We start from the raw sequence: 19,895 nt of genomic DNA on the forward strand, positions 1-19,895 counted from the left end.
ATGGCTCACTCGATATCGATGGTTTGACTGTAGATGATCCTGCTGAGGTTGCTGAAAAGCTGAATGAGTATTTTGCATCTAAATTCACACATGATGAATTCTTTAAGGGAAGATAATGGCAGACGTTTATCCAGCTCTAAAAGATTTTGTAATAACTGAGAGGAAAGCGGAAAAGAAATTGTTGAAGTTAAATATAGGAAAGGCACCTGGGGTGGATGGGATCTATATGGTTATATTAAGGAGGCAGCGAAGGAAGGAAGGAAGCAAGCAAACCCATAGCCATAATATACGAGAACATCCCTGGATTCAGGGGTGGTCCCACCGGACTGGAGATGTGCGAATGTATCCCAATTCACAAAGGGAGATCAAATGGTGACGCGAGAAATTACTCACCCGTTAGCCTAACTTCTGTTCAAGGGAAAATAATGGAGTCACTGGTTAAAGAAGCATTGCAGGATCATCTGATATGAGTTCAGTTATCGGGTTCGATAACTGCACTCATGGTTTGGTGGAACTCCAGGGTTCAGTGTTGGGCCCATTATTGTTTTCTATATTTATCAATGATATTGATGAAGGCATATCAGGCTTTAATATCCAAGTTTGCAGATGGTGCAAAGATTGGGGGTGGTTAATGACAGTAATAACAGTATGCTACTGCAACAGGATCTAGAAAAATTAGGGCGATGGGCTGAGAAATGGCAACTGAAGGTTAACATTCATATTGACCCCAGGGGCTCACATCTGGTGAGTATGGGCTTGGCACACCCAGGGTCCTGAGCTGGATATCATCATTCTTCTTTTTCTTGGTGATTCCTTTCTACGTCAGTCTCTCTCTCTCTCTCTCTCTCTCAGGGTAACTAGGGGAGTTTTTTTTTGGCTGGTGCAGCATAAGCCTCAGGCTTCCTTGCACCATATGGCTAAAAATAATAGCAATAATAATAAACATGTAAAGTACTGCATATCGGTAGTATTAACCCCCGAGTAACATACGAGTTTTGTGGTACTACACTCAGGGTAGTGGAAAATGAATGAGCTGGAGGTAATTTTGCAGTCAGATATGAAATTCTCTGAGTAATGCGGGCAAGCTGCCAGGACAACTCATGGGGTTTTGTCAATGATATACAGGAATTTTGATAGCAAGGATAAGGTGGTGATTGCATATATATATATAGGGGTCCGCAGATCTCCTGTATAAGGCAATCTATAAGGGCATTGCATAAGACAGTGGTCAGGCCATATCTTGAGTGCTGCATACAGGTCTGGAAGCCTCATTTTAGGAAGGATGTGGCGCTGCTGGAACGAGTTCAGAGAAGGTCAACGAATTGGTGAGCAGGACAAATGGGGTGGTCTTACCCAGAACGGCTTCTGTTCTGCAAATTACAGCGTCTGGAGGCTAAGCCCAGAGGTGATCTGATTGAGGTGTTTAAGGCTTTGAATGGATTGAGCAAGCTTAATACTGACGAGATTCTTCCTCTTGCTCAGACTTTATACACATGAGAGTTAATTAATTCAAATTGAGGTAGGACGGTTGAAGAATAGGTGTGTGGAAATTTGCCTTTCGCCAGTGGGTAGTTGATTGCTGGAACAGGCTTATATCTGTTGTGGTGGAAGTTGTTAGCTTAGATAAATTCGAATAAGAACTAGACAAACTATTGGAGGGCATGAATAGGTGAAATGGGAGGTTTCGTTTTTTTTTTTTGTTGTTGGCTTATGCTGTATAAGTTTGCTTTCTTGTATCATTTGCCACTGCTAAAGCTAATGCTAAAGTAGTTTTTTTTGGATTGGTTTAAAATTTTTTCTGGAGCGTCCATGATTATGGATGCTCGACAACAAAATTAAGCAAATAAATACGTAGCTATATATGCACGCAGTGGGGGATCCAGAAAAAATGACAGAAGGGGCACCATTTGTGACAGGAGGGCACCATTTTGTACACTAGAATGGCGATCACATTAGCATCAGTGTTGCCAACTGTAGTCGGTTGAAAATAGCTGAGACAATGCAAAAATAGATAAAATCCTGTGTTAAGAATGACAAAAAAAATTTTTTTTTGAGCTAAAAGGAATTTAAACGATTGCTGTATATTTTCCGAAAAACTACAGGGGAGGGCTTGTGACCCGGTGCCACTACCCTGAATTCGCCACTGTATGCGCTCCATCAGAAAAACAATTTAATCACATTCAGATGTCACGTTTTAAAATGGTAAACAATATGGCAATATATGATCAGTTTTCCCGATTTCTCACAAAATTGATCTATTTACGAATATTTTAAATTCAGCACATCGAATTTGTCAGAATGATGTTTTAATTTGAAGAGAGAAAAAAATAAAATTGTTTCCATAGCCGAGTGGTTAATGAAAGGGTAGGAATTTCGTATATGCACCCTTTAAGTGACCGTCATTTAAGCTTGTGTGGTTACTGAATACTCTGCGAACTGTTTGGACCTTACATAATCGTTCAGGAGTATAAACAAAAAATTTATTATTATTTTTTTAGTAATAAGGAAGAAAGGAATAGGAGTCTTGTGTAAAAAACACCTGCATACGATCTTTGCCGATGATAGTCGAATGGGTAGTGTCGTTGCGAGCGTCATAGCAACCAGACGTTGTTCACAGCAATATCTATCAATATTGCGTCACTTCTTCTTGCAGCTCAGCTGTACCGGCCCCTAGATGAAAAGTTGTAATATATTATAATTTTGTTACGCGAAATAGTTCATCAAATTTCGAGCAGTTGAAATATAAAATACATTCGTGGAATTAAAAGGAACGGATACTTTGAAATTTTCAGGTATTATCAGATTACTAGTTCCTGCTAATCTCTGTTGGCGTACATTGAATTGTGTTTTTAACTGAAAAGTTATATATGTACAATTTTATGTTTGTACATACTCCATAGATTTGTACAGAACTCCACATTAGAAAGTCCAGGACCATGCGATTAAGTAAGCCTTTAAAGGTACAACACGATGAGATGAAATCCTTTGGTTTCAGACTCAGCACTTTAAAAAAACATCGTGAGGTACGTGTATATTTTTTATTCGTCTCTTTCATTTTCTGTCGATACTATATGAAAGTATTTACCATTTTGAAATGCAGGTTTTTTCTTATTGACTGCGTGGTTTTTGGGTAGCACTTAATAGCGTTAATGGCGAACCCATTTAAAACGTTAACTGAATCAAGTTTATTAATATTATTTAAGAGTTTATGCGGTGAAGCACGAATACCAATCGCACACGTAATTTTTTGTACGAAGAGGTACATTCTTCCCCATTGTTTTAATTATCAGCAGTAAAAGAGACATTTTTATCGGTACACAGAGGCTTGCATATTTGTTGGTTGTTCCAAAGATTTGAGTGAAGGTTAAGAAGAGTTTGATAAATTGTTTTGCATTTAGTCATTCCCACCCTTTCCCCCAGAAAATTGCTTACAGAGATCATCATATTATTCTCTCTTTAATATTTTAATTTCAAGGGGACTAATCATTAAATGCAAAATAAGTTGCAAACCTCATCTTCTCTACCCTTATTCTAGCTTTTTATTTACAAAAATTATGCGATTTTTTTTAAAAATAAAAATAAGTAAAACTAGTCTCTTTTAACCCAGTTCTATAATTCTTATTAATTTCTTTTATCTAAATATCTATCCAATACTGTTTTAAATTTACGCAAGCTTTCTATTTGTACAAGATTAGGGCAAGTTGGTTCTGGTGGTAAATTGCTGTTTGGCAAAAATCAAATACACTTACTTTAATTTCTGATCCACAGTTACCATTTAATTAAATCTGCCCCCTTGTGCATATTAAAAAATAAAATGAAGATTCTTATGCTTTCTTTCACTTTTAGTTTAATTTTATCCTTTTGATATCTTAAAGAAGGTTTATCAGGTCACAGTTGCCAGATTACAGACTTTTCGGACTTGTAGAACTGGAATCATTTCCTAAGACTAATGCTTTGTTTATAACCTCCTTTACCATTTCTAGCAGTTACAGTTTTTCTCGACTTGCAGAGAAAATTTTCAGTATATTGCTAATAAAACCCCATGCACTATATTTGCAGCCTGTTTGCTTCTGAGAGAGAGAGAACTGCATTAGATTGTACTGTAATTCCTAAATGTCTTTCAACTTGAAGTGCATTAAGTACTTTAGGTGATAAATGAACCTGAGATCGCTGCTATTCCAAAATGCAAAACCATTTATTTTTTGCTGATAAAGTAACTACTGTATTTCAGACTTTCTGAGTAATCTAGATCTTGTATTTGAAAGAAAAAAAAAACAAAAACAAACACTGCTCTGTGTAGGAATGAACTGATTTTTAAGATGTAATAAAGATAACCGCTCATTGACCTTACAATTTTAGAGACCTTTCGTGTTTTTTTTTTTTTGTTTTTTATATAGTGAAAATATATAAACTGACAGATATGTGAATTCAGATTATGGGAGGAGACATTGTATGACCATAAGTTTTTATCAAACTTTTATTATCCTTCCTCAACAGAGAAACTAGGAGTTTTTCTTAAAGAGGAAAATTTGCATAAATTCTGTCTTTTCTGACCCGAAGAGTCCACAAGCAGCATCCTGAGTTGTGGAGAGAGAAAGAATTATTATATTTCTTGTAACAGTCTGGATTTGGATACCTGTGGGCCTACCACCTCAGAACAAGCAGTAACTATTTACATTTTATATTTTAAAAATCTTTCTGTGTGGAGGAAGGCCATAAAATTGTGACTGAAACATAACAGTGATCAATTCAATTTTATATTAATTCTGAAATTGTATGCATACACTCCCCCCCCCTCCAGCCATCAATTAATCTGAACTTGATTTTGAACATAATAAGAGTACAAAATTTCACCTTGTCTGAAATAGTAGTCAAGCATTCTGGTTTTTTTTGCCAAAGCTGTTGGGCACAACTTCTGTCACCGACAGGACTAGCCAGGTGGGTAAAGTGCCTGCCTGGCAACCCAAAGGTTGGGGTTTGAATCCCGCCTCAGGCTTGGACCAGAGTAGTGCAAAAACCTTGGGAGGTGCATTATGGCCACAGAAGCCGATGCACCAACAACTAACCAAAAAAAAAAAACAAAAAAAAAACTTCTGTCTATCTATACTCCCATCCCTATTACAGCCCGATGGTTTTATTGAATCCAACAAACAACCACCTGCTGGCTGAATGCAAATAATCCACACTTCTACAACCATCCTTCCTCCACAGGGGTGCACATCTGGTGAGTATGGGCTTGGCACACCTAGGGTCCTGAGATGGATATCATCATTCTTCTCTTTCTTGGTGATTCCTTTTTACTTCTGACTCTCTCTCTCTCGGGTAATTCGGAAATTTTTTTTTTTTTTTTTTTGGCTGGTGCATCATAAGCCCCAGGCTTCCTTATGCCATATGGTTATTAATAATAATAATCCACACTATTCTTTTAATTCAATTAATCTATTCTGCAACCATACTTTCTTAATTTGAATTTATGCTTGCTTATATGTATGTAGTCTAAGCAAGAGGAAGAATGCCATCAGCATTCACCTTACTCAATTCATTCAACATCAATCTATTCTATCAGCTCAATTCATTCAAACTCAGCCCACTTAACTGCCTCAATCATATCTTCTCACAGGTGCCTAGTTTCTGGATGCTGCAATTTGCAAGACTGAAGCTTTTCTTGGTAACAGCACCCTTTTGTTCCCCTCATCAATCTCACATCTCTTCTCAGCACCCATTCCACCAGATCCACATCCTTCCTAAAATGAAGTCTCCAGATGTGTATGCAGTGCTCAAGATGTGGCTTAGCCATTGCCACAGAGGGACCTGATTGAGGTTTATAAGACTTTGAGAGGGTTAATAAAATGAATGAAGGCAAAATTTTCATTGTTAAAAAAAATAGCATTAGTAGAGGCATACAATGCAAGAAAGAAAGCTAATATAGCATCAGCCAAAAAAAAAAAAAAAAAAACCCTTCCCGTTTCACCCATCCATTTGCTTCAAAAGTTTGTTCAGTTCCTCCTTAAATTCATTTAACCCATCAACTTCCACAAAGACAGACGGAAGTTTGTTCCAGCAATTAACCACCTGTTGACTAAAGGCAAATTTCTGCACATCTATTCTACATCTGTCTTTCCTCAATTTGAATTTATGCCCCCTTAGGTTCGTAATATGAACAAGTGGAAGAATCCCATCAGAATTCAGTGTTCTCAACCCATTCAAGGCCTTACACACCTCAATCAGATCACCTCACAGGTGCCTAGTCTCCAACCACTGCAATTTGCAGAACTTAGGCCTCTCTTTGTAAGAGGATCCCTTCATTCCCCTCATTAATCTTGTTGCCCTTCTCTGTACACGCTCAAGCAAATCTACATCCTTCCTAAAATGAGGCCTCCAGACCAGTACGCAGTACTCAAGGTGTGGCCTGACCATTGCCTCATACAGAGTGACAATCACCTCCTTTTCCCTGCTAGCAAAATTCCTGTCATTGACAAAACCCCATGACCTGCTCTTGCAGCCTGTCTACATTGTCCAGAAAACTTCATATCTGACTGCACAATTACTCCCATCCCAGGTCTTTTTCATTTTCTACCACCTTAAGTATAGTACCACACAGTTGGTACATTCCTCTGGGGTTACTTCTACCCATATGCAGTACTTTGCATTTGTCAAGGTTAAACTTCAGTTGCCACTTCTTAGCCCATCTTCCCAAATTTTCTAGATCCTGTTGTAGTAGCACACTGCTATTACTATCATTAGCAACACTGCCAACCTTTGTATCGTCTACAAACTTCGACATTAAGTCTGATATATCTTCATCAATATCATTGATAAATATACAAAACAACAGTGGACCCAACACCGAACCCTGTGGGACTCCACTAATAACATTAGTTCACGAAGAGCAGCGCCCATTGATTACCACCCTCTGTCTTCTCCCACTCAACCATCCTTTTATCCATTATAACAACTTACCCTTAATACCATTGGGCTCCAATTTGTACAGTAGTCTTCCATGTGCAACAGTGTCAAAAGCTTTCTGAAATCCAAGTATATGATATCAAAATTATTTTTTGCATTCAGTTCCTTTGTAACCACATCATAATATCCAATCAAATTTGTTAGACAAGACTTTCCCTTAACAAACCCGTGCCGTGTCTGAATTATTGCTGCAGCCTTGTCTAGATGATCCTGCAATGCATTTTTAACCAGTGACTCCATTATTTAACCCGGAACAGAAGTTAAACTAACTGGTCTGTAATTACTTGTGTCACCCTTCGATCCCCCTTTGTGAATTGTGGATACATTTGCACATCTCCAGTCCATGGGGATCTCCCCTGAGTCCAAGGATGCTCTCATAATTATAGCTAAGGGTTTGCCTACTTCCTTTGCAGCCTCCTTTAATATAACTGGATAGATCCCATCCACCCCAGGTGCCTTTCTTATGTTTAACTTCAACAATTTCTCCTCCACTTTTCTCTCAGTTATTACAAAATCATTAAGCACCCTGCTACAATTTGATAACCTTCAAATGAAAGTGATTCTCGCATTGCTTCCATTGGAATGATCAGCAGCCTGGAGAACAAGGTGCAGGGGATTTCAGAGACTGTTGGGAGTCATTGCGGAACAAGTAAATACACGGGCTGTGTTAGGGTAGCTAAGAATAGGAACAGGTGCATGTATACTTGCATTACACCAATGCTGGGAGTTTGGTAAATAAAATTGATGAATTTGAGGTGTTGGTTAAAAACACTAATGGCAGATATTGTTGGGATATCAGAGACGTGGTGTCACACAGATATAAGAAATGCAGAACTGGAATTTGGGGCAATGTGTACAGGAAGGATAGACAGAATAGGAAGCTAGGAGGGGTTATGCTATTAGTTAAGAAACACATAAAATACAAGGAAGTACAGTCAGTCGACATGGCTGGACAGTGCAGTGTTGAGTCAGTTTGGTGTGACATAAGCACTGGGAAAGCAAAATTCAGATAGGAGTGTGTTATAGGCCTAATGACTCTGATGAGTATAATAAACAACTGTACAGAGAAATAGTGGGACAGTAAATCAGAATTTCTTATAATGGGGGATTTTAATTTCCCAGTTATTGACTGGAATTTGTGAGTGGAAAGCTCATACAACTAGCAAGGCTTTTGTGGATTTATTGGATGATTGTTTTATACAGCAGCATGTGCGGGAGGCAACTAGAGGGAGTAATACACTTGATCTGATTATCAGTAGTGATCCTTCATGCATTAAGAAAATGCAGATAAAGGAACCACTAGGTGGCAGTGATCACAGTGGGATTTACTCAAAGAGGTAATACCATCAGGGGTAAAGAGAAGGGTTTTTGCTTTCGTACAGGTGACTATGGTGGTCTGAGACAGTATTTAAATGCTACATGGTTTGACCAACTGATGATGTTACCAACAGCAAATTCAAAATGGGAAGCATTCAAAGAATTTATCTTGGAAGCTACTAGGCCTTTCATACCAACTAAGAAATATTGTTCAAGGTTTAGGCCTAAATGGATGTCAGATGAACAAATGAGCATGTGGCAGAGGAAAAAAATGCATGGGATACATATAAATTAACAGGTGACATGGAAGCATATGATACATATAAGCTGGTCTGTAACCAAGTCACAAAAGAGGTTAGGCAGATTACAAGAAATATTTGGCAAAGGATGCAAAGAAAAAAAGCAAACAGTTCTTTACTTATGTAAACTCTAGAAGGGGATGAATCAGATTGGCCCACTTGATATTGATGGTTCAACTGTTGATGAACCTGCTCAGGTAGCTAACAAGCTAAATGAGTATTTGGCATCTACATTCACACATGAGGAGTTATTCAGGAAGGGAAATGCCAGAGGTGTATTAAACTCTGGCAGTGAGCTAGATGATTTTGTAATAACTGAGAACAAAGTGGAGGAGAAATTGTTGAAGATAAATATAAGAAAGGCACCTGGGGTGGATGGGATCTATCCAGTTATATTAAAGGAGGCAGCAAAGGAAGTAAGCAAACCCTTAGCCATAATTATCAAAGCTTCCTTGGACTCAGGGGAGGTACCCATGGACTGTAAATGTGCAAATGTGACCTCAATTCATGAAGGAGGATTAAAGGGCAACACAAGTAATTACAGACCTGTCAGTTTAACTTCTGTTCCAGGGAAATTAATGGAGGCACTGGTTAAAGAAGCCCTGCAGGATCATCTAGACAAGACTCCAGTTATAGTTTGGACACAGCATGGGTTTGTTAAGGGGAAGTCTTGTCTGACCAATTTGATTGGATACTATGATGTGGTCAAAAAGGAACTGGATGTAAAGAATAATTTTGATATCATATATTTGGATCTTAGGAAGGCTTTTGATACTGTTGCACATGGAAGGCTGCTGCACAAATTGGAGCAGTGTGGCATTGGAGGCAAATTGCTGTTATGGATAAAGGGATGGTTGAGTGGGAGAAGACAGAGAGTAGCAATCAACAGACACTGTTCTTCATGGACTAATATTATCAGTAGAGTTCCCCAGGGTTCAGTGTTGGTTTTCTGTATTTATTAATAATATCGATAATGGTATATCAGGCTTAATGTCCAAGTTTGCAGACAATACGAAGGTCTGCAGGGTTGTTAATGACAGTACGCTGCTGCAACAGGATCTAGAAAAGTTGAGCAGATGGGCTGAGAGGTGGCAGCTGAAGTTTAATATTGACAAATGTAAAATACTGCATATGGGAAGCAGTAACCCCAGAATAATGTATCAACAGTGTGGTACTACACTGACAGTGGTAGAAAATGAAAAGGACCTGGGGGTAATTGTGCAGGCAGATATGAAGTTTTCTGAGCAGTGCAGACTGCATTTTTCTAGCAGGGATAAGGAGGTGATTATCCCCTTGTATAAGGCAATACCACACCTTGTCACACCTTGAATACTGTATACAGGTCTGGAGGCCTCATTTTAAGAAAGATGTAGAGCTGCTGGAATGAGTACAGAGAAGGGCAACAAGATTAGTGAATGGAACAAAGAGTTGCTCTTAAGAAGAAAGGCTTAAATTTTGCAAATTAAATGTCTGGAGACTAGGCACCTGCAAGGTGATCTGACTGAGGTGTATAAAGCCTTGAATGGTTTGAGCATGCTCAGTGCTGATGGGATTCTTCCTCTTGCTCACAATAATCACCTGAGAGGGCATAAATTCAAATTGAGGAAAGACAGTTGTAGGATAGATGTGCAGAAGTTTTCCTTTAGCCAGCGGGTGGTTGATTGCTGGAAAAAACTTCCATCTGTCGTAGAAGTTGATAGTTTAAATAGATTCAAGGCAGAACTAGACAAACATTTGGAGTGAGTGGATGGGTAAAATGAGGTGTTTTTTTTTTTTTTTTCTGCTGATGCTATATAAGGTTGCTTTCTTGCATCATGTTCCTTTACTAATGCTAATGTGTGATGGTGTAGAACAGTGTTCAATCAACCGCTTTTTGGGTGCAGACCTCTTTGATACTTTGAGGTAACGACCACAAAAAATATTAAATTGTTTATGCAGATATATTACTGTTTTTTAAAATACATAGATATGTATTCAACCTAAATGTATGTAGTACCTATAAGGTTGTTATAGGCATACTTGTATCCCCCATCACTGTTAGTGAAATTTATTTTCATTTCATATTAGGGTTACCCAAGAGAACAAATTCATCTATCCATCTGTATAATGTCTGTAAATTGTATGTGTTCTCCTGTCAGTCTGCCTGTTTTGCTGGATAAAAAATCCAGAATTCCAAGAGGTAAAAAAAAAAAAAAAAAAAAATTAGAGACCGAATAACTCAGCATGGTGTGTAAAAGGCCCATAAAAGTTCCTTGTGTCACTGACAGGATCTGAGCCATAGATCTTTATTCCATATGGTGTGGAGAGACAATGATTATAACCACTGTGCTACCTCTGAGGATAAAGGGATGGTTCCCAACTGCAAAGGTGCCTCCGTAGCCAGGTGGGAAGGAACAGCAGTGCCTAGCACACGCTTCTTGATTAGACTGGGGTTCGAGCCCATCACCACCAAATACAGAGGATGCGGAAAGGTTAGGGAATGACCACCGCATATCCCGGAGCAATATGGCCTTAGTTGCTAATGCTCCTAAAAAAACCAAATAACAAACAATAACCCAACTGCAAAAAAGCTCTGTTTTCTTGTCAAGTGCTGTAGACCATTTTCATAAGTTACACAGACAACACGTTGGGAAGTGCTGGTGTAGAGGATATTAAAAGAAATGTGACTAAAGAATTGGTGACAGTCAGTTCAGATATGTTTGAAAAATGTTTGTAGTAGCTCTGCAATGCAAGTTACTAAAACATTTTTTTAAAATTTTAATACGTTTTTTTTTTTTTTTTTTTAATCAGTCCTGGAACTTATTTGTCAAGCCTTGTATTTGGCTATTTTGAATTCATTTTCAGTAATGAATAACTTTTTGTTTATCAAGATTTTTTTTTTTTTTTTTTGTTTATCAGGGTTGTTTATTATTTGTTTTACTTATTACATATAATATTGCAATTTTAACTGCATTTCTATTTCTCTTGCATTGAATTAACATTATTATTGTTTTTTTAGCTTATACCTATTGTAGGTTTAATTGCAGGAGCACTTGTAGGAGTAACTTGGTTTTGTTGCTATAGTCTCACAAAATCAGATGTTTGGTAAGTGCAATATTGTTCTTTGGGAATAATGCCCTGTAAACATAATATTATAAAATGCTTATAGTTTTAATAACTTTTGTTTATACTCTGTTACAGCCATCACATCCCGAGGAATTTATAACTTATATGTAACTGTTTTATTGCAGTAGATAACTAGTGCAACAGTTAACGGGGGGGGGGGATCTTAAACGTTATGCTGTGGAGGTGCAGTGTATTATAATCATTTAGTAACACAAAACATTGAATCAAACAAGGAAATAAACTAAACTTATGGTTATCAAGAAAGGGAAGGAAGAATACAGAATGGGCTACTCTTTATAGTAAATCCTTATTAATATAAAACTGAATTGATCAGAGATCTGGAATTTTGCAATAACAAGTTTGATATGAATATCAGCTTTCTTTAGCAAGGTTCAGCAGCCTTTTAGACATGGCATGTCAAGTTAAAAACATATGAGGACTCAGAGGCTGGATTCACTCTGGTGTCAACGCTGAATTTTTGAAATTAGGAAAAGAATGTCTCTGTGTAAGTAAACTACTCGCTGTTATTTTGACAAAATGGATACACACAGAGTGATAATGAAGTTTTGAAATGGTTTTCAGGAAATATATTTAAATTGGAGAATATAGGCATTCCTATCCATCTTTATGGCAGCTTTCATGGAAATGCCTTGAGTGGGATTAAATTGAAATCATTTAAGTATTTAACTGTTTTGGGACGTCTTTCAGGGTAAAAAAAAAAAAAAAAAAAGTATTAATGGCCCAATTTGCACATTGTGCAGACTGAAAAACCTGGAATAACTCATGGGGGAACCCTACATCCTCTGTCTAAGGATGTAGACACCCCCCACGAATCACACATTTTTGTGTGTTTTGCAAGCTTAAATACTATGGGGAGGGCTGGATGATGTAAGTCTCAAAGAAATGAAGCCCCTATAAATACTAAGGGAGCAATTGTGAATTTTTAGCAGTATGCAGGCAGAAAAGAATTTCAGTGGTTAATATGCTGGTATGTATTTTCTGTGGGCCAAAGGGCATTTAGCCAAGGATATCCACAAAGAAATGTTTACAGAGTGTGGTGTTTATCATATAAAGCTATATACAGCTAGGTTAAAAAATTTTCACAAGGACAATTCCAGGTTCTATGTTTTTATTCTTTTGGATCTGTCATTCATCTTATTAGTTTGAACATTCAGTAGCCATGAATGTTGCCTAAGTGTTGTTATTGATATGATTGTGTATACACTAGGCTTGCACAATGTGCAGGTCTAGGGGAAACTTTCATTTAAAAACTCAAGGAGCAGGGGTGAAATATTCTACAAGTCCAATAGAGTTGTAATAGCATCTGCCATTGGGCACATTTGAGCTGTTTTATTTGTGTGGCAGAACCATACTGTTTCTACATAGGTGGCGATTAGTATAAACATAGCATTATACATAAAGTGTAAGGTTCTTCCTTAGCCCCCAGTCTCTCCTTTGTATTCTTGATAATTAAGATAAACTTTTTCGTGGTTTTTTTCTGTTGTATCTAATGTATGGAAGGAATGAAATCTTGTTAATGAAGATTATACCCAGATACTGTATTTGACAGTGTTGTGATAAGAAGTGGGTGTATCCTGATACTTGTTGGTCAAATGCCTGTTGGCACTGAGACATCCTTTCAGCAAGGTGTTACAGCTTTTGGTTGCTGAAATTTTTGTATTGTTTACCAGTTGCTCAAATCATCCAGAACCTTGTTCTGTTATGTGTCGATGCTTGTAAAAATTATCAATGTGGAATGTACTAGCCTGCCCACTTTGCCCCTACCAACCAAGACTTGAATTGGGATTGCCTGGTATGTTTAGCAACCAGCAACAATCAGATTCATCTTCCAATCAGACGATTGAGTGAGTTGTTACTTTTACAGATATGCACAATGTACTGAAGTATGGCTTAAGATTTTGTTTTGCCTTAAAAACTAACAATATACTAGCAACTGTACAGGCTAAGGTTATATCATCATTACTCATTAATTTCGAGCTCTTTTGGTAGCACAGTGGTTTCCACTCTCCTTCCACAATACATGGAAGTAGCTTGAGTTAAATTTCTGTATGGATGGGTGTAACTATTATGGGCCATTTTTACATTGTGTGGCATTAGCTGATCTTGGGTGAGGACTATAAAGTTTATACCTCCTGGAAATTCAGGTTCTCCCCCAAAAAGCAGGAAAATTGATTATTGAAAATACAAGCAATTTACAGATACAAAGCATCAATGTCTCATGGCCTTAGAGGCAGAATCAACCAAGCTTTAATTTTGAATAAGTGTTTCAAGTGAATTATTGGTACAGTATTGAATCAGTTTTAGTTCTGTGCATTTTGCAGAATTAAAGTTAGTTATTTCTTATATTTAAATATAAAAAAAAAAAATCTTTTGTGTTTGTCATGAATTGTTGATTGAGTGTGAGGAAGACATGTTGGAGTGCAAAAAGAGAATTTGGTACATAGCTCTTATAATAGTATTGCAAATTCATCACAAAATGAATTTTCAACACTATTATAGCAAACATAAATTGCAATTGTCCATTCTTAACTCATCTAGTGCAGTACAATGAAGAAAGCAGCACTGAACTGTCAAAAACAAATATGAAAGCAATTAAATACAGTGATAATTATATAAATTTGTTTGGGTTTTCATTGCTTGGAGGTAAAGAGCATCCTTACCTGCAGTGTGTTATCTTCAAGGTACTTGCAAATGGCAGCTTAAAATATTCACTTCTATTTTATTATTTATGGATAAAAAGTATTTTGATAACTAATCAGCTGACTTAGCGTAAAAATAAAACTGTCAGGTGATTTATGCTTCATTGAAGACCGAGTCTCTAAAGAGCTTTCTATTGGGTTTAAAGCAGGAATATCACTTCTTTTGTGAGGTAGTTGATTTTCTTATCTCCTGTTCGTACCATTATGAGAAAGCATTTTTATCCTGCACCTTAGTAAAGTCAAAATACTCCAATTTGATGCAGAGGTGAATTTAAGACTATATCTACCTACTGTTGAACTAAACATTAAAGCATTGTGTTTGACAAAACAAGTTTAAAAAACTCTTTAGTTTTAAATTTTCAAAAAAAAAAAAAAAAAAAAAATATATATATATATATATATATATATTTTAATATTACTATGTACCTAATTACAAACTGCTGATGGCGATATTGGAACTCGGATTTCATTTTAAAGTTGTTATACAAGTTTTACAGAAGCTTTGTTTTAATATATTCAAAAAGTTTCTTTTAAAAGGGATTTGTTGCAAATATTATTAATTGAAGGGTTTGCTGTGGAAAGTATTATTACTCAAGGAGCTCACAACAAAAAACTTCTTACTCAAGACGTTCACAAAAAGAGAAAAGGTTGGATTCTAGTTTATAGTATATTTCAAAAATACTTGTTTAAAACATCTGAATGACTTTTCAGGGAACCACTTTTTTTTTTTTTTCAAATTATTTAGTTTAAAAGAGGAGAGAAACACTTTACATCTGGATTTTGCCACATGACATTGATAAATAGTGTTAGTGACAAGAAAAGACAAGACTTTGAAAGTGATGAGACAAATGCTCCTTAAGAATATACTTTATTTTTTGATTTATTAAATTAAAATCAGATTTCACAGAGAGACAGTAAAATTAGACAGTGCTCAGGTTTCTTTATGAAAAAGTTTTAGAATTAGAAGCTCAATTCTAAAATAATGATGGCCCACAGATAAAAAAGGCAGTGGAATTCAGATCTAGTGAACCAAGTGGCTGTATAGCATGGCTGTCCTGATCTATCCATCATTGAGGATATTTAGTATCCAGGAACTGTAATAAGAAAATTTTTTTTCCACAGTTGTAACAATTCTGGTGGGGATGGCCCATAATAAGGTGCAGTGATTCCTTTTAAAATGAAGATATGAATAAAATATAAACATTTCATTACTTATATCTATACTTTTTAATTGCTTATAATTATTACCCTGTAAAGTTATTGAAACATTCATAAAAAAGTGCAACTGCTTAATAAGTTTATGGTGGTAATAAATTGATTATTACAAGTTATCAATAAAATATATACTAACATTTACAGGATAAATAAAAAACAGCCTATACCTTATGAGAGAATAGATCCAGAGAAACCTCAAAAGGTATTGTATACTTTATTTGCTCTTCAGTATTAATCTTTGAATATCATAAGCTTCATATAATTAGTACTGTATATTATAAAAAACATAATGCTATATGTGCAGATTTCATTAGAAGTTAATTTCACATGGTACTGTTTGAGATACATGCAATAATTTTTAAAGTACAGTTTGTGTTGTTTTTTTCAGAAAAGAGATACTAATAAAACTTTAAAGACCGAAAAAAAAAAAGTATATATTTTTCATATATATTTATGCAGTATATAGAGAAGCCCCAATTTTAGTTTTAGATGAATTCCTCAATTCATCTAACACTAATTGAGGCTTCCCTCAATGCATCATTAGCCTGTTGGACATTGTACTATCATTAGCCTTTTTTGTACTAAACTAATGAGTGATCATCTGTAAGCCTTAGAAACCACAGTTCACCTAATCTGGCAGCTTTTTGTTCAAACCCTTGAGGAGAGTGTGCAAGTGTGACCTTGACCCATCAGTAGGTTTGGTCTAGTAGACTATTCAGCAGCTGGCCTGCAAAAACAGTTTTAAAGTACCCTTGTAATGTACCTCTGAAATGTAAGGAATATTGAATCTTTCCATGATGCTTGCAAAATTTAAATATAAGTTTTGGATCCACAATTTGTAATAAAGTGCTCTAATTATTTTATAAAATCATCATAGTAGTGCGATGCAATAGTATAAGGATGAGTTAAAAAAGCTAGATTTAGTAGTAGCTTGATTAAAGTACTTACATAAGCTGAATGCTTGTAATGTGTATCTACTTAACTTATATACAGGGTGTTTTGATTAAAAGGCACTGGAGTCTGTTCACTTATTTTTTGGTTTTGGCCATTTACCCCAAAATTTTTTAATTTGAAGTTAAAAGTGGAGTAAGTATTACTATTTAGATTTTATAACTTTTAAATATAAATTTTGCCTATTCAATTTTTTTTTTTTCCCTCTCAATGGGAAAGTTTCTTCCCTGTTCTTGGCTTAGTCTAAAAACTTGGTGTATTTCTGAGACAAATGTAAAATGATGTTCAGGAGACTAGACTAAGGGCAGGAACAGCTTTCCCATAGAGAAAAAAAAACAGTAAATTAGGCAAAATTTTAAATTAGAAATCATAAAATCTAAACAGCAGTACTTAGTTCAATTTTAACAAAAATTTCAGCTCAAAATAAGACAAAAAAGGTCCAGACAACAAATGGCCTAAACTTAAAAATAAGCGACAGAGACCCTGGTACCTTTAACTGAAACATCCTATATGGTTGATGTAGATTCATACTTCAATACATATATAGTAATCAACTGATATTATGAGTAGTTGACTAGCAATGGAAAAAAAAAAATAGAAATACAGAATTTGTGCATTAGAAAATTCTATAGCATTATAAAAGTGTGAATAATTTCTCAGGATTCTAATGCACTTAACTGAGCAAATGCTCAGTTAAGATTTAATAACTGTGAAACAGTGGATTCGTGTATGACATGCATTCATAATTGAAGCATATTATAAAAATGATGTAGTATCTTTGCCACTCAGCACTTATTTCATTGCTATTTCAATATCAACTCCAATGATCCTGCATTGTCTGCTCATTCCATGAAGAGATGGATTTAGAATTTTGAGGGAAATGGTTCTGCACTAAAGAAGCCGTGTACACCGGCTATAAAACATTGCCACCATCAGGACCACCCCTGAACAGAGTATATGGCTTTCTGCACATTGTCATGCAGTTTTTTCATTAAAAATTTCAGACAGGAGTTCACAATGCATTTTGCGTGCTTAAATTTCCACCCATATAAAATGCAGGCCTTGAAGAGCTCATTTACATTAATTGCTCAAATTATTGTCAGCTCTTGACTCTTTTGTTGAGAATTTATGATGAAGCACATTTTAATTTTTTTCAGATTTCTTAATAAGCAATATTTTCAGTATTGGTTGGATGAAAACCTCCATCACATATTGCACATAGAACCTTTACACAGTGCTGCGGTTAAAGTATAATGTACAATATTGTCTATCAACATTATCGATCTTAATTTTTAGAGAATGCCAATGAAAATTCAACAACCTGCCCACCTCACATCCACATAACTTTTGATGCAAGAACTAATCCGATTTCCTCAAGTTGATGGATGATACGTGGTTTCAGCAAGATGTAAGACAGCATGTTTTCAGTCATGTCATGCTCAGGAATGGGAACATACCTTGGCCGTCAGGATCACCTAATTTGAGCACACTTTTTTTTTTTTTTTTTTTTTAGTGACTTGTGAGGATATTTGAAAAGCAGTATTTTACACTGATTGCGCATACACTATTGTTGACCTTAAATTCAGAATTCAATAAGACATAATTGGAATTTCAGAATTCCAGTAGAAATGTTGAGCAGTGTGGTGGGCAATATTTTCTTAAGATTGGATGGAGGAGTGTTTGTATTGATTGGAGTATTAGATTGGATTAAAGCAGCAGTAGATAAATTATTAGAGATAATGGGCAGATGATATGAGTAATGCTCTTTTTTTTTTTTTTTTTCTTTTTCGCTAATGCATTTGTGCCATAATATTTTAGATTTCACAGCTACTATTACATACTGTATAAGCAAATTTTCCTGCTTATACATAAGTTTCCAATACTATTAGCCGTAACAGTTGCAAGGCCATTTCAACATGATGGGTATAGTAGTTATGAGTGAAAACTCCTTTATTCATTAACAGTTATACCAAACCTGCTATTGTGTAGCAGGCTGGGCTTTCTCCTATTACATGAATAGTGATACCTCATTAGATATTTGTAAATGTTTGTATTTTAATATTGTTGCAAATCTAAAGTTAATTTAAGATCAGAATAATAATTGGGAGATTAACAGAATTACAACTTAGATTTCATTTTATGTAATTAACTGTAATTTGTTCAATGATTTTTGCAGCTCATGGTGGTTGAACAGGAATATAAAAAAATTCCAGAACTTGAAGCCTTGAAGAAAGAACTTGCTGAAGCTTCTAAATCATAATTAGAACAATAGTGGATTAGGTTATAAACTGGCTGTTTTATTTATTCTTTCTTTTCTTTTATTTATTTTCTCTTTATTTTTCTTCTCTTAAGTAGCTTGATTTTATTTTTGTCATCCCAGTGGCTAGTTACTTTATCTTTGTATGACAATTTTATTATGTGAGTAATGTTTACTATGTAGTTATGATTTATAGTCCTCAACTGTGAAAGATGTTAGGTAATGGATTCTGATGTTTGCTATGCAATTATAATTCCTAGTCCTCACTGTAAAAACAAGTGAGTTATAGTCAAATGAACTTTAATACTACAAGAAGTAAGTTTTTCTAAAAGTAAACTGTAGTCTGTGACTTGAATGTCTAGTTTCCTGGATTATTAGTATTCACGTTGGACAGATGTTGATTAATTCAGGTATGTTTCAATGGTAATGTAATGTAAAGTAGAGTTCTTTCTCATGAAACTTCTACAGCAAGTCTGCAATGTGCTTGAACATTTAAAGGTTAATTAAATAAAAATGTTAGTCAAAGAATTTGTTAGGAGTTTTTCTCCCACCCTCCTGGTACAGTATGGCCCAAGATGCTGATTCATTATAAAACTAAAAACTGTAGTCAGTCCCTCAACTAGACTTCTGTTGTTGCTAGTCCACTGGTCAGATTATTTATTTATATTGTTTTTATGATAATGTCACACATTAAAGGGTCTTATAAACCATTGTAGTACTTGATACAATATATGAATTTAGAGCCAAAGACAGAAATTTGTTAATATTTAACTGAATAACTGTGGGATGCAATTTGACTTTTCATGATTTTAATCAGTGAGTATGCTTCTTTCCCCATTATATGAGTGATTTTATTGGGTAACTTTTTGCTATCATGGGTAGCACAGTTAGTATAATCACTGTTCTCCCCATATTGGCCTCAAAAGACCAGAGTTTGAATCCCATCAATGAAGCTAGGAATTTCATGGGCATTTTTCATAATGTGGCTAAGTTAGTCAGTCTCGGGTGAGGGTAGTATGGTTTTTCCTCCCACAAAAGTCCAGCAAACAGCACTCAACCACGAAA

The 19,895-nt window shown here is 35.7% G+C and overlaps 1 protein-coding gene across 2 annotated transcripts; it reads left to right on the forward strand.

Annotated features, from left to right (window-relative positions):
• Nucleotides 1-2,574: 2,574 nt before the first annotated feature.
• Nucleotides 2,575-19,214, forward strand: LOC150075252 (cytochrome c oxidase associated subunit FA4L3-like). Of its 2 annotated transcripts, XM_090389057.1 has the most exons (5): nt 2,575-2,792; nt 2,901-3,023; nt 11,581-11,666; nt 15,767-15,824; nt 18,750-19,214. In XM_090389057.1, exons 2-5 carry the CDS (start codon nt 2,937-2,939, stop codon nt 18,831-18,833), a joined length of 315 nt encoding a protein of 104 aa, XP_090245183.1. In that variant the 5' UTR covers nt 2,575-2,792; nt 2,901-2,936; the 3' UTR covers nt 18,834-19,214. The 2 variants fall into 2 exon arrangements, with proteins under 2 accessions (XP_090245183.1, XP_090245184.1); XM_090389058.1 differs by lacking the exon at nt 2,575-2,792 and having other exon boundaries at nt 2,809-3,023.
• The last annotated feature ends 681 nt before the right edge of the window (nt 19,215-19,895 follow it).

Source organism: Mastigoproctus giganteus, chromosome 14 (assembly GCF_048544385.1).
Source record: "Mastigoproctus giganteus isolate SK-2022 chromosome 14, ASM4854438v1, whole genome shotgun sequence".
Taxonomy (NCBI): Eukaryota; Metazoa; Arthropoda; class Arachnida; order Uropygi; family Thelyphonidae; genus Mastigoproctus; species Mastigoproctus giganteus.